The sequence below is a fragment of the Hibiscus syriacus genome, unplaced genomic scaffold, assembly GCF_006381635.1.
Source record: "Hibiscus syriacus cultivar Baekdansim isolate YM2019G1 unplaced genomic scaffold, ASM638163v2 tig00016563_pilon, whole genome shotgun sequence".
NCBI classification, from domain to species: domain Eukaryota; kingdom Viridiplantae; phylum Streptophyta; class Magnoliopsida; order Malvales; family Malvaceae; genus Hibiscus; species Hibiscus syriacus.
In genome coordinates this window covers 499,732-514,307 of record NW_024062387.1, presented here as the reverse complement: position 1 = coordinate 514,307, position 14,576 = coordinate 499,732, and the positions used below count along the sequence as shown (strand labels likewise).

The window sequence follows — 14,576 nt, the reverse complement described above, 5'->3', positions numbered from 1 at the left end:
AATTTACTTTTTAAAAATTTTGTTACCTCAAGTTGGAGAAGTAAGTCATCTCACCGCTTCAACTTGGAGGACCAATTTCATTTTCAAAGTTTTATTATTTTAAATTTGAGGAATGATTTACTTTTTTCAAAGCTTCACCGTATCAAGTCGAAGAACAAATTGTCTTTCATTGCCTTAAGTTGGAGGATCGATTTCCTTTTTTCAATGTCTCGTTACCTAAAGTTGAAAGGTCAATTTATCTTTTTAAAGTCTAACTTCTTCATGTTGATGAGCAAGTAGCCTTTTATGTTTTAACTACGAGGAACGATTTTCTTTACCCAGAGATTCATTGCTTTAAATTGAAGGAGCAATTTACTTTTCAAGGTGTCTCGTCTCAAGTTAGAGCCTTAGAGGAACATCATCATCAAAATCCTACCCTTGGATGCAAAGGAACATACCATTGCTAAATCATCAAACTTGTAACCAAACGAAATTTATTGTTTTTCGATTTTTGATATAATCTTGATTCTGAACAATGGATAAAAAAAGTTGTAAGCCTTTCTTGTGCAGGTGGGGATGTTGTTGCTCTTTATCATTTGATAAATGAAGGTAAAACCTAGTTGAATAAAATACATGCTGAATATATTTTAATATGTGAAGTATTTCTTTTTAATTGTTATTTATTGGATGTTTGATTATTCATGGTTATTTACCTTTTAAGTTGACTTAGTGCAGGGAAGATAGAAGAGTGCAAGGATTTTTTTAGGACATTGTATAGCTTTATATACCATCTCGGTGCATATCTGAAGCCACATGTAAGTGTTCAGTTTGTGTTCCTTGAATGTATTATCATTACTTTGTTAGTGATTTATTCTTTTTGAAGTTTTATTGAAGAAATAATTTCTCGTTATGGTGCTCTGGTGAGATGATGGTAGAGATATGCATATTGGTTTTTCTTTTTTGGCGGCGACATAAAGTAATGATTTGTTTATAGGTGGCTATTTTACATGGCATTACTATGGGTGGTGGAGCTGGAATTTCAATACCTGGGACATTTCGGCTTGCGACCGATAGAACTCTATGTTGCAGTGATTTACTTTTGGCTATTATTCCTTTCCTCTACTCTTTCGACAGTGCTTAAGATAGTGCTGGTTATATATTTGTTACCTCGTAATCATCTTGTTTAAGGGACTCATTGTTGAAGTACATTTCTTTATTCATAATAATAAACTTGTTGTTCGGAAGCTCAAGTAACTTAAACCCCAAATTTTACAGGTTTTTGCTACTCCTGAAACTCAGATTGGCTTCCATCCTGATGCAGGAGCATCCTTCCACCTCTCTCGTCTACCTGGCCACTTAGGTAGGCCTTTACAGTATGTTCCCTTTACCGTGTTCCTCTTTGCTTTTCATTACCGATTTCTTGGACCTATTATGTACATGTTTAATCAAGCATTAATTGTGTTACACGATAAAACTAGAATGATCTTCCTTCCAAATTGTTATTTTTCTATTTTTATGAGTTTTAAGTTAATATTATTAGAAAATTTCTCTAGCATGTTTATCAATCTTGATTTTATTTATATATACACACTAATATCTTAAACAAATATGAATGCAGGAGAGTACTTGGGACTGGCAGGAGAAAAACTCAGTGGAGCTGAAATGATTTCTCGCGGGCTTGCAACACACTTCTCATACACTGAGGTTAGTACTAATGAAGAGCTTGGGTGTTTCTTTTTCCTCATAATTTATTGAACTTTGCTGGTTACGTAAGTTTGTTGTATTTTGTTCCTATAACAGAAGCTTCGACTGATTGAAGAAGAGCTTGGAAATTTGGTCACTGATGATCCTTCTGTCATTGAATCGACTTTGGAGAAATATAGTGATGTAGCCTATCCTGAAAAGATCAGTGCGCTGCGCAGGTTCGTTTTCTCATATAGAAGACCGTATTTCTGTTACTGGTTGTAAATGTTAGCAATTCGGTGCTCTCTAGTCTTTTATTATTATTATTATTTTCAATATCTTCTCATTTTGTGTATTACATGTATAGGATTGAAGTGCTTGATAAATGTTTTGGCCATGACACCGTTGAGGAAATTATTGATGCTATGGTAAGCATTTTCTTCAGTTTTTTTCTTCTTTTTTCAGACCATAAAGATGTTTTTGATTTTTGTTGTTCACTAGTTATATAAATTAGAAAGCTGAAGTTGTTTCATTAAAGCATTTAGAAAAAGAACACAGGTAATTAGTCAACAGTTAAATGCAAAATATAAAGGAATATACTATTTCTACATAGCTACACCTGTTTGAGTGAACGAAAAATGTCTGTCTTAGAAGATTTCGCTACAACAAAATTTGCATGAGATAATCATTTACCACTTCTAGTTCAATATACTGGAAACTCGATTTAACAAAAGATGTTTACCAAACTTAAGCTGCAGTAAACTTTTTTGAACGATTTACTGGTGTGTCAGTTGTGTTGGGGAAAACGGGTTATTTCCCACACGAACGTAGTTTTAAAATTGACATAAAATGTCAAGATTAAAACCACCAAAGGTTGCACAGTGGATAAACCCGTCAAACTATTGAATATTGAAACACAATGGAAAAGAACCGAATAAAAAACAATAAAAGAGAGAACACATCAAATTTACGAGGTTCGACGAGAATAGCGTCTACTCCTCGGGCACCACACTGGATGATAACTTCACTATATCGCCAATATTACAACAAATGGAATTCTTTGGAATTCCCAAAGTGTGAGAATGAAGAATACAAGAGGAAGAGAAAACTTGTTTTTGAGATGATTTCTAATGGAAATACTTAGACCTATTGACGCCAGACAGAATAGTGATTATCCTGTAGGCTAGCTCCGACAGACGATTCACAAGAGAAAATTCGCCCAAAAACCAGAGAAAAAAAAAGTCTCTAGGGTTTAATAAAATATTATAAAATCAATAACCATCTCAAAAGCAGTCCACAAGCCGGACTGTTATAGCAAAAAAATCGTCTTTATTCGAATTTTGCCAAAAATAGCAAAAATCGTCTTTATTCGAATTTTGCCAAAAATAGCAAAATCCCGAAAATCACTCTAAATTGAAATTCGAAATAAAATAAGCAATCTCCCAAAAAATCCGGTCTAAATCGGATTTAAATTGACTTCCTAATTAACAATCGAAATATTACCATAAATAGTAAAAAATAACTAAATCTAGTGATTCGGAGGGGAAAACGGCAGAATTTGAGGTTGAAAAAAAGGCCACATGGAGCACAGCTCCATGTGGAGAGCGTGCGCGTCGAAAAGAGCTTTCCGGATTGGGGTCTTATGCGCGATTCTGACACCTGTAGCCAAAGTTATGGCCAAAAGACTGAAACATACTCAAAACGACCCCAATGAGGAACATGTCACAATCAATTCCCGCCTTTGCGCTGATCTGCCAACCCATGGTATCTCAGCGCCATCAACGTGCAATCTGACAGCTCAGCATCATCTGTCTCGGATCCCAATGTGTACAAGTTAGCCACCAAATATGAAATTCACATGTTCAAAGTTTAGCCACCAACCAAGATGAAATTTCCAATAAGTTGGCCACCAACCAAGATAAAATTTCCAACTTGTCAACTTAATTTCTAGACAAATCTAACAAATCTCCACCTTGGCTTGAAATTACCAAGCCTACTCAACTTCTTCAACTCCCCAAATTTGTAGTGCCTCTAATTGCGCTCACAAGCGCCACACACCCGAAGGTATTCATATTTTCAGGATGTTAATCAAGTTCAAACAATGATTGAACTTGATTACTGTTACCACCTTGGTCATCATATCTACAGGATTTTCTGATGTCGCAATTTTCTGAAGTAGAATCTTTCCTTCTTCAAAGATCTCCTGCACAAAGTGATACCTCACGTCGATATGCTTAGTCCTTGAATGGTAGACTTGATTTTTCGCTAAGTGAATAGCACTCGGACTGTCAGAATAGAGACTAATGTGACTTTGAACAACTCTCAAGTCTTCCATCAACCCGTTAAGCCAAATTGCTTCATTTACAGCCTCTGAAACTGCCATGTATTCTGCCTCTGTAGTAGAAAAGGCCACCGTAGATTGCAATGTAGACTTCCAACTTACTGGGGCTTTAGCAAGAGTAAACAAATACCCAATAGTTGATCGACGCTTATCCAAATCACCAGCATAATTGAAATCAACATATCCAACCATACACTGACCAAGTGCTTCATCCTGTTCAAAAACTAAACCAACATCCACAGTTTATTGGAGATACCGTAGAATCCATTTCACATCTTGCCAATTTCCTTCTCCAGGATCATGCATGTACTTGCTCACAATTCCAACTGCTTGTGAAATGTCAGGACGCGTACACACCATTGTATACATCAAGCTCCCAACTGCATTAGCATATGGAACTTTTGCCATATACACTCGTTCTTCGTTAGTTTTAGGAGATAATTGAGAACTAAGTTTCAAATGAGAAGCCAATGAGATACTTACATGTTTGGTATTTTTATTCATGCCAAAACATTGTAATACCTTTCTCAGATATTGCTTCTGTGTTAAACAAAGCTTCCATCTCTGTCTATCTTTGCTTATCTCCATACCAAGAATCTTCTTGGCCTCACCTAGATCTTTCATTTCAAACTCTTGATTCAATTGAGCCTTTAATTTGTCTATCTCCTTTTGACTCTTCGAAGCGATCAACATATCGTCAATGTATAAGAGAAGATAAATGAAAGATCCATCTTTGAGCTTTTACAAATACACACAATGATCATATTTGCTTCTAGTATATTTTTGCCTCCTCATAAAGCTATCAAATCGCTTGTACCACTGCCTCAGAGATTGCTTCAATCCATATAGCGATTTGTTCAGCTTACAAACCCATTTCTCACAACCACCATCTTTGTATCATTCTGGCTGTGTCATATAGATCTCCTCTTCTAAATCACCGTGCAAGAAATCCGTCTTTACATCAAGTTGAGCTAGCTCCAAATTCAACTGTGCTACCAAGGCCAACAGTATTCTAATGGAGGAATGCTTCACAACAGGGGAAAATACTTCATTGTAGTCGATTCCCTCCTTTTGAGCGTAGCCTTTAGCTACCAACCGTGCCTTGTAGAGAACATCTTTCTTGTTATGAGATCCATCTTTCTTTACAAATACCCACTTGCATCCAATGGCTCTTTTACCTTTCGGTAATTGTGCCAGTTTCCAAGTGTCGTTCTTTTGGAGAGATTGCATTTCTTCATCCATGGCACTTTTCCACTTATCACTTTCCAAGCTTTGTATTTCTTATTGGTAAGTGATAGGGATATCATCATCAACAACTGGAAGAGCATAGGCCACCATATCAACAAATCGAGCAGGTCTACGAATTTCTCTCCTTGGCCTTGTAACTGCAAGTGTTTCTGGTGTCTCCAATGGTTCTTGGGTTTGAACCTCTTCATCTTCTGATTCTTCTATTGGAGTTGAAGAATCAGCTGCATCAACTTCTGGGATCATCATCTGCTGAAACTCCACCTGTTTTGGAGTATGCTCCACCTGCTGTGGAGTACTACTTGTCTGGACAGCTTCACTTGTTACCTTCTTTACTAGGGTAGATTCATCAAAGGTAACATCTCTGCTACAAATTATCTTCTTGGTGTCTAAACACCAAAGGCGGAATCCCTTCACTCCATGGGTGATTCCCATAAAGAGAGCCTTCTTTGCTCTCGGATCAAGCTTGGATTCATTCAAATGATAATAAACAGTGGATCCAAATACATGTAAGGAATCATAATCAGTAGCAGGTTTTCCAGACCATACCTCCAATGGTGTTTTTCGCTGATGACGGCAGACGATTAATGAGATGGCCAGCATATGTCACAGCCTCAGCCCAAAATGCCTTGCCTAACCCAGCATTAGACAACATACATCGAACTTTCTCCAAAAGTGTTTGATTCATACGCTCTGCCACCCCATTCTGTTGTGGTGTATGTCTAACAATGAAGTTTCGAACAATACCATACTTATGGCAAACGTCAAAGAATGGGTCACTTTTATATTCCCCTCCATTGTCCGTCCTAAGACGTTTGATCTTTCTACCAGTCTGGTTCTCGATCATATTTTTCCATTTCAGGAAAAATTGAAGCACTTCATCTTTAGACTTCATCGGATACACCCAAACTCTTCTGGAAAAGTCATCTACAAAAGTTACAAAATAATGGTTTCCTCCCAAAGACGATGTCTTTGAAGGACCCCATACATCTGAGTGAATATAATCTACAATACCTTTTGTATTATGTATAGTGGTGCCAAACTTCACTCTCTTCTGCTTTCCCAGAACACAATGCTCGCAAAAGTTCAATTTGCAAGCCTTTGCACCTTTCAACAATCCTTTATTTGCCAGAATTTGCAAGGATTTCTATCCAGCATGTCCCAACCGCATATGCCACAACTGGGTTGCGTCCAAATCATCACATCCGAAGCTGCTGCAACTGCTCTAATAATTGTACTACCTTGGTAGTAATACAAATTATTTTTCCTGATTCCCTTCATCATCACAAGTGCGCCATATGTGACTTTTAAAACTCCATCTCTCATAGTGACTACTGAGCCTTTGGATTCTAAGGCTCCCAACGAGATGAGATTTTTCTTCAAACTGGGCACGTATCAGACATCCGTCAGAACTCTGGTTGATCCATCTTGATTCTTCAATCGAATTGAACCTATCCCAACAGTTTTACAGGCATTGTCATTGCCATATAAACAACTTCTGCATTTAGTTCCACTAAATCGGAGAACCACTCCCGATTAGGGGACATATGATAGGATCAACCCGAATCTAATATCCACTCATCGAAATGGAATATTGTTGATGAAGCAACCAATGATATGTCAGAGTCATGTGCATCATGCTCTGCAACACATGCATCTGGAGCAGCTTTTCCTTTATTCTTCAGCTTCGGACAATCTTTCTTCCAATGGCCTTTCTCATGACAAAAGACACATTCATATTTTCCCTGTCTGGAATTCGACTTTGATCTCCCTCTCCACTTTGGCTTTTGACTTTTCGAGCGACCTTTTGCCACCATGGCCTCTGCTGCTTCGTACTTGCTCTCCTTCTTGGTTTTCTTCCTGAGTTCATAACTATACAAAGCAGCAGTTACATCTTTAAGGGTAACATTATCCTTACCATGAAGTAACGTTGTCTCAAGGTGCTCAAATTCATCTGGAAGAGATGACAACAACATCAAAGCCAAATCTTCATCTTTGAAGGTTTTATCCATGCCCAATAAGTCTTCCACTAGCTCATTGAACGCAGTGATGTGTTCATTCATACTGATGCCTGGTTGATAATCAAATCTGAACAATCTTTTCTTCATGTGGAGATGATTCTGAGAGCTTTTCTTCAGGAATTTTTCCTCCAAACCTTTCCACATCTTACTTGCAGAAGTCTCGTTCTTGTAGCCATACTCCTGCTCCCTGGAAAGACAAGATCGAATCGTGCTGCACGCCGAACGATTGATTGTTCCCCATTCTTTCTCCTCCATATATTCGGGCTTTTCTTCCTCAATGGCGATGTCTAGACCTTGTTGGAATAAAGCGTCTAACACCTCGCCTTGCCACATGCCAAAATGATCGGATCCATCGAACAACTCCACCGAGAAATTTGCATTTGACATCACCCTCCTCACTGGTCCAGATGAAGAGCTTGATGTCTCAACTGATCCGTATTTTGGCATTTTAATTCTAACGAACAATATTCAATATCACGAACTGTATCTTTTCAGCAACGGAACCACCAGGATAACCTCAACCGAAGCTCTGATACCAATTGTTAGAGAAAACGGGTTATTTACCACACAAACGTAGTTTTAAAATTGACCTAAAATGTCAAGATTAAAACCACCAAAGGTTGCACAGCGGATAAACCTGTCAAACTATTGAATATTGAAACACAATGGAAAAGAACCGAATAAAAAACAATAAAGGAGAGAACACATCAAATTTACGAGGTTCGACGAGAATATCGTCTACTCCTCGGGCACCACACCGGATGATAACTTCACTATATCGCCAATATTACAACAAATGGAATTCTTTGGAATTCCCAAAGTGGGAGAATGAAGAATACAAGAGGAAGAGAGAACTTGTTTTTGGGATGATTTCTAATGGAAATACTTAGACCTATTTATAGTTGAGTTTCAAGAACAATATGTTCAAAGTTTGGCCACCAACCAAGATGAAATTTCCAATAAGTTGGCCACCAACTAAGATGAAATTTCCAACTTGTCAACTTAATTTCTAGACAAATCTAACAAGTTGTAATGGTAATATTTTCAGGAAAGCGAGGCATCTGCAACAAATGACCCGTGGTGCAATTCCACATTAAAAGAAGCTTAAACAAGCTTCACCATTGAGCTTAAAGGTGTCTTTGAAATCGGTGAGTCTTCTTAACCCACCCCACCCTTTGGACGGAATTCAAGCATCGCTGATTCTGTCTTTATTGTGATTCAGATACGAGAAGCAGATTTCAAACCCTTGATCGTTGCTTGAGTCGAGAGTATCGGATGTCTCTTCAAGGGATATCGAAGCAAATCTCTAATGACTTATGTGAGGTACAAAGCCTTTTAGTTTTTGCACTTCCCAGTTAATGAATAAAATTTCATTGGCATCATCAAATATATTGTGTGTGTTTATTTAGGGTGTTAGAGCACAAGTGGTGGACAAGGACTTCACTCCAAAGGTATCATTCCTTTTACATTTCAAACGCCTAATGATTTGTCTATCATGTTACCCCTTGAGGATCTAAGTTCAAGTAACTGTGTTTATAAGGTATGTGTATTATCAATGATTAAAAAAGTATGAACAAATATTACCTTATAGTCATTCCATGCTATTAAAAAAATACTATAACAACAAAATTAGATGTCTTGAAATAATTATTGGAGTTCATCTCTTAAATGGGAGGAGGAAGAATTTTTTTTTAAATAGGTGAAAATAAATATTGGTTGTTGATATTGTGTTAAAGTATGTTAATTTTATTTATTTATTCAATATTTTTTATATTAAATTAATAAATAACTTTTTTCTCAAATATTTTTGGGTATCACCACATTGTATGCCGACTTCCTCGATGATTGTCGGAACATGCCGTCGTAGATGCGGCCCAGCCTCCAAGCGAAAACCAGGGTCTTGCCAACAAGAAACTATGTTTTAGGGTCAACACACAATGTATAAATTTAGTTAGTGTTCTAATCTAAAACTTCGATAATAACCATCATTTAATTACTGAAGTTGTTTAATTTATACAAATCCGCTCAATATATAGATAATGCATTATATATATAATGCACTAAAAACTGTCACAATCATAATATAGTGTTTTCTTAGAAGATACCAATAATTTTATATTCAAGAATAAATCTGAGACCAAACCAAATGGCGTCATGCCCAATTCCCAATTCCTGCCTCATTGTCTAACTTTTTAACACCTGTTTTCCTTATTAAATTATTTCAAGCCTTGTTTGTTTTAACATTTATGATTTTTACGTTTTTCCTTCTTTTGTTTATATTAAAGTATAATTTATATTTTAAAATTTATTTAGAATTCTAATTGTATAAGAAATAAAAGACAGGAACAATAAATCAAAATATCAAATCAATTGATCATACTATTTTATAACTTATAGATATATTTTAAATATAATATTTTTTATTTACGTTATTTTTTATTAAATGTCACTTATAATATATTGTAAGAAATCTTTTGAAATTTCATTTACATAAAGATTAAAAAATTGTTAATAAAAAATACAATATTAGATATAAAGATATTATTTTTATAATTTATATGTCTACAAAAAAAATATTGAACCCTAAACCTTAATCTCTAATCCTTAAACTCCTCTCACTTAAAAGTATTTTATTTATATTAGTCTCCTAATTACGTACTAATTTTTTTATTTTTTAATCTTCGTTATTGTAATAATAAAAAGGTCTTATTTTATTTTATCTTGGGTATACATATAAATTATAAAAAATGATAATGTTATATTTAACATTTTGTTTTTTATTAACGAATTTATAATCTTTATACAATTGAAATTCGAAAAGATTTCGTACTAAGTATTATAAGTAATATTAATTTAAAAATAACGTAAATAAAAGATATTATATTTTAAAAATATTTATAAATTATAAAATAGTATAATCACTTGATTTGATTCATTGATTTATTATTATTGTCTTTCATTTTTCATACAATTAAAATTTAAAAGAAATCTTAAAATATAAATTATACTTTAATATAAACAAAAAGAAGGAAAACGTAACATCATTAATCCTAAAACAAACAACCTTTCTTCCTCCCCTGTCTCTTCATTTTTATTTTTCTTTATAATTTGTGTTAATTTTATTAATCAATTTATTTTTTTTTAATTTTATTTAATCGACGACGACATTAATTTTAATATTGGTCCGTTTAACAGTTATTTTTTTTGTTTTTTAATTTTTAATAAGAATAGTTATGTTTTTATAATATGTTATCTGTCTTTATAACACATTTATCTCTATATTTGTGTACTCTTTTCTCTACCTTTTGGTAGCTTACGATTTTTTTGCCTTTGTTTACGATTTTTTGTCATTTTCGTTTATATTTTTTTCTTAGGGTTGTATTTGAATTCACCATGACTAATCAAGATGACACTTATTTGTTATCATAATGATCTTCCATGCTTTGGACCATCGATTTGGATATGTGTTTTGCATTCGTTGATAGTTTTCTCATGTCGCTTGACTCTGATTTACAATTTGTCAATGATATTTCAGTAGCTTCATCCCTTTTTGTAGTTCGTTTGCCGGTGTAGTCAGATTTATTTTTATCTTTATTTTGTTCAAGTTTTTTTCTTAATTTTTTAACCATTTCCTTCTTTGGTTCTTATGTGATATTGATGGCTACTTTTTATCTCAATGATAATAAGAAAATGTTATAATTATATTTTTGGTTTACCGTTATGTTTATAAATCTTCATTGTAATTTTAAATATTTTATATTTTTAATAAAACTATCGAGTTTATATAAATGAAAATAATGCTAAAACAAACAAGGTTTAAGATAATTTAATAAGAAAAACAGGTGTCAAAAAGTTAGATAATGAGGCATGGATAGGGGCAGGGGGAATGGGAAGGAGATTTTGCTAAGGTATCTCTGGTTCCGACAAAAAAAGGAATGGCTAGAATCTTGAACATAATTTAACCCTTGAACCTTTCTGTGCCTACAACAGCAGCTGCAAAAGCTAAGCTTTGATTACTAAAATACTAACTACAACAGCAGGTTGCAGAATCATGGGAGGAGGAACCATGCAATTCGACCTTCCAAAGTTTCAGTTCAATTCTCCTTCCTCTGCTCCCCCTTCTGTTTCTTCTCCCTCTCCAAATAATCTCAACCTTTCAGTCCCATCCAATTCTTCTTCTCCTTCTTCACGTCAAAATGAAATTTGTAAAAAACTAGAGGCTGTAGCTGGAAAGGAAAAGAAAACAGGAACTGGGTCCTTCAATAATTTTATTTTGGGACCAGTTCCATCCCAACCAGAAGTTGAAAATGCCTTAGCTGCTCTCCAGAAGTGAGTTGGTTTTCTAACTTTTTGCAGTGTTATTTTTGGGTGTTTCTCTCTCTTTCTCTCTCTTTATTTCTCATGAGAGTTTTTATGCTTTGTGGGCCAGTTTCATACACGGGGTTTCTTCATCTAGACCAGAATTCAAATGGATGAAGCCTCTTTTGGATGGCTGTGACTCTAGAGAGTTGCTATCTCAAGGTCTCGGCAGAGTTTACGATGGGTTCATCTTGCTCATGACTGAGCCATCTATAAAGGTGCCTTACGAGTATATTTCTTTTACCAGATAGTTCCTCAGAAAGCTCTTGTGACTATGTTTTTTTGTTGAATCGATATGCATGTAGAGGCTGGTCGTTTCGCTATCATCTGATAAAGCTGTTTGGAATGCTATTATGAACAACGAGTTGGTTCGGAAGCTCTGTGACTCGCCTGAGTCTCCACATCCTGCAGGTCTGTTTCTGATAGCCATCATATTTTGTTTCAAAACAAAGAACACAGCCTGAACCTGTTAGACAAAAAAAAAGGTCACTGTCTGTGTTTCTTGCAGTTGAAAATAGGTCTGGGAATTCTAGCTCTGAAACAGACATCGGCAATGACATTTTGCAGTGGATTTTGGACGTTGCAAAAGCTAAAGTTACAGAGCTTGTATTTCGATTCCAATCTCTTTTGAACGAGGTTTTTCAAACTGATAAGAGAGAGAAGACTAATGAAAAAAGAAGAGATCAGTTTGAGGAAGAAATTAGATCATCGTTGATTCTCTCAGTGGCGATATTGCTGATCGTGATTGTAGCTCGGTTTCAAAGATTCTAATCAACACAACTTAAAACCTCTGCATTGAATCTGCATACTGTAAATGTATAACAATAGGAAAGTATATGCAAGTAAATGCGCTACTGATATTTGCCTTGAACCTGAAGAAGATGATGCAATAATGTGTACGTTCTTGTTGATAATGGGAAGACTCTCTCTAATGGCCCTGTTCCATTTGTCCCATAATGCTCTTTCGACATTGCTTGCGGAAGTTGGGCAGAGAAAAAGACATGAACACTCAATGAAAGATGATGCTCGATTGAAGTCTAATATACGATTGTGTATATAGCTGAAAGTTAGGCATATCCAAATGCATGACGATGATCGAAGAGTAGGAGAGGAGTCGATTTTGTATTTAGCTCGACTGCTTAAATTCTCAAGAACTCAAAAAAAAATTATTAAGTTAAACGATTACAAAGTAGTAATATGTTATAAATACTCTTTAATTATTTGACAATGAATGCTCAATCAACCATCTGCTACAGTCGTTGGTGCTCGAATTCGTGATCTCTAACAACAACGATTCTTTTAACCTTGAGGTAAGTTGATTGGTGCCAAAAACTTAGTTGTTTAAAGAACCATTATTGCCCTTTTGGTTGGTATAGAGGAAACAGAATTCAACATTGCATGTAAGATAGTTCAACAGTCTGTCAAATTTATAGTCTTCATTTTCCTACAACAAATTCATTAATTTCTAATATCCTGCTCAATCAATTGACCTGATCTAATAATTAATTTATTAAAACATAACATTAAGTATATTTTTAAAATAAATAACAATTAAATGATTAAAACAAAATAAAGATGATAGTTGAATCATTAAACGTGTAGTTTACCCAAAACCGTCTCCTAATTCACAAAAGTACCTTCTCTCAATATTAAAATTTCGTAAGATTCGAATACCCAAAACTAGGGATGTAAACGAGCCGAGTCGAGCTCGAGTATTGCTAAGCTCGACTCGACTCGAAAACTCTGAAATAGAGCTCGATTCGACTCGAAAACTCGCGAGCTTAAAATTTCAAACTCGACTCGAATTCGAAATCCTAAACTAAAGCTCGTGAGCAACTCGAAATGAAAAAAAAATTCTTAAACTTAACTCGATTGAAGCTTCAAACTCAAACTCGAACATGAACCATAAATACATAAAAATCTTACTGTATTTTTTTAAAAAAATCAATACATAAATATTAATATTATTAATAATTTATTTTCTAAAAAAATAAAATCTTAATATATTATATTTTCGATTTGCTCACGAGCTTTTCGAGTCGAATATCGAGTAGCTCGTTTCGGCTCGTTAAGAACTCGAGTCGAGCTCGAGTCGAATCCATTCGATCCGAGTATTTATCGAGCCTTAATCGAGTCGATCTCGAGTAGCTCGCGATCTGTCTCGTCTCACTTACAGCCCTACCCAAAATTGTCTCCTAATTCACATAAGTATCCTCTCGAAATATTAAAATTTCCCAAGAATCGAGGTATACGATAAAAAAATTATTGTTATTATTTAAGATTTTGAGTTTTATTATTATGATGTTAAATGTAAATGTTTAATGTAAAATGATTGACATTTTTTAATTGAGATGAATCATTGTTTTCGAACGGATTAATTGGTTAGGCTTTTGTTATAAGAACAGTAAAGTTTTTATTCAATCAGATTAAGATTAAGATTTCTTTGAAGTGGATACACCGTTTGGCCTTGAAGTAAAGGAGGGATTTTAAGAGATGTTTGGTTTAGGTAATATGAGATTACCGGGAGAATGAAATCTCATTCTCCCGTTTGGTTGGCCAATATTCCCAACCTCTGGTAATCTTTTTTCTGACAGGTTTTTTTGTGTATCGAATTTGGCATTGTTATTTTTGGCATATTATATGTGCTTTAATCTCGTTTATGTGATGAAATGGATGCAGTCTGTATATTACTTCAACGTAATGCTTATAAAAATTGTTATCCGGACTGTGATTTGATCTTTTGAACTTTGAGGAATATCTATTACTTTAGGTGATCATGGATTCGATGCTGGTTTATTTGCTGCAAATGTTACTTAACCCCTTTTGCATTACTAACTACTTGTACAAACTCTCTCTCTCTCTCTCTCTCATGCTTTTGGCTGAACATTGCTAGTTATTGGACCCTCCCATGTGCTCGGATGCGAATATGGGGATTATTGTTTTTTGCA

The 14,576-nt window shown here is 34.9% G+C and overlaps 1 protein-coding gene and 1 pseudogene across 1 annotated transcript; both read left to right on the top strand.

The window, feature by feature from the left end:
• Positions 1-545: 545 nt before the first annotated feature.
• On the top strand, positions 546-8,486 carry LOC120208482 (annotated as a pseudogene).
• A 2,704-nt stretch (positions 8,487-11,190) lies between these two features.
• LOC120208408 lies at positions 11,191-12,723 on the top strand. The gene is made up of 4 exons (XM_039207693.1): positions 11,191-11,598; positions 11,699-11,846; positions 11,934-12,039; positions 12,137-12,723. Exons 1-4 carry the CDS (start codon positions 11,321-11,323, stop codon positions 12,397-12,399), a joined length of 795 nt encoding a protein of 264 aa, XP_039063624.1. The 5' UTR covers positions 11,191-11,320; the 3' UTR covers positions 12,400-12,723.
• Positions 12,724-14,576: the final 1,853 nt, after the last annotated feature.

Coding starts and splice junctions, on each gene's coding strand:
- LOC120208408 (XM_039207693.1), top strand. CDS start 11,321: ATGGGAGGAGGAACCATGCAATTCGACCTTCCAAAGTTTCAGTTCAAT. Junction 11,599..11,698: donor GCCTTAGCTGCTCTCCAGAA/GTGAGTTGGTTT, acceptor TTTGTGGGCCAG/TTTCATACACGGGGTTTCTT. Junction 11,847..11,933: donor TGACTGAGCCATCTATAAAG/GTGCCTTACGAG, acceptor ATATGCATGTAG/AGGCTGGTCGTTTCGCTATC.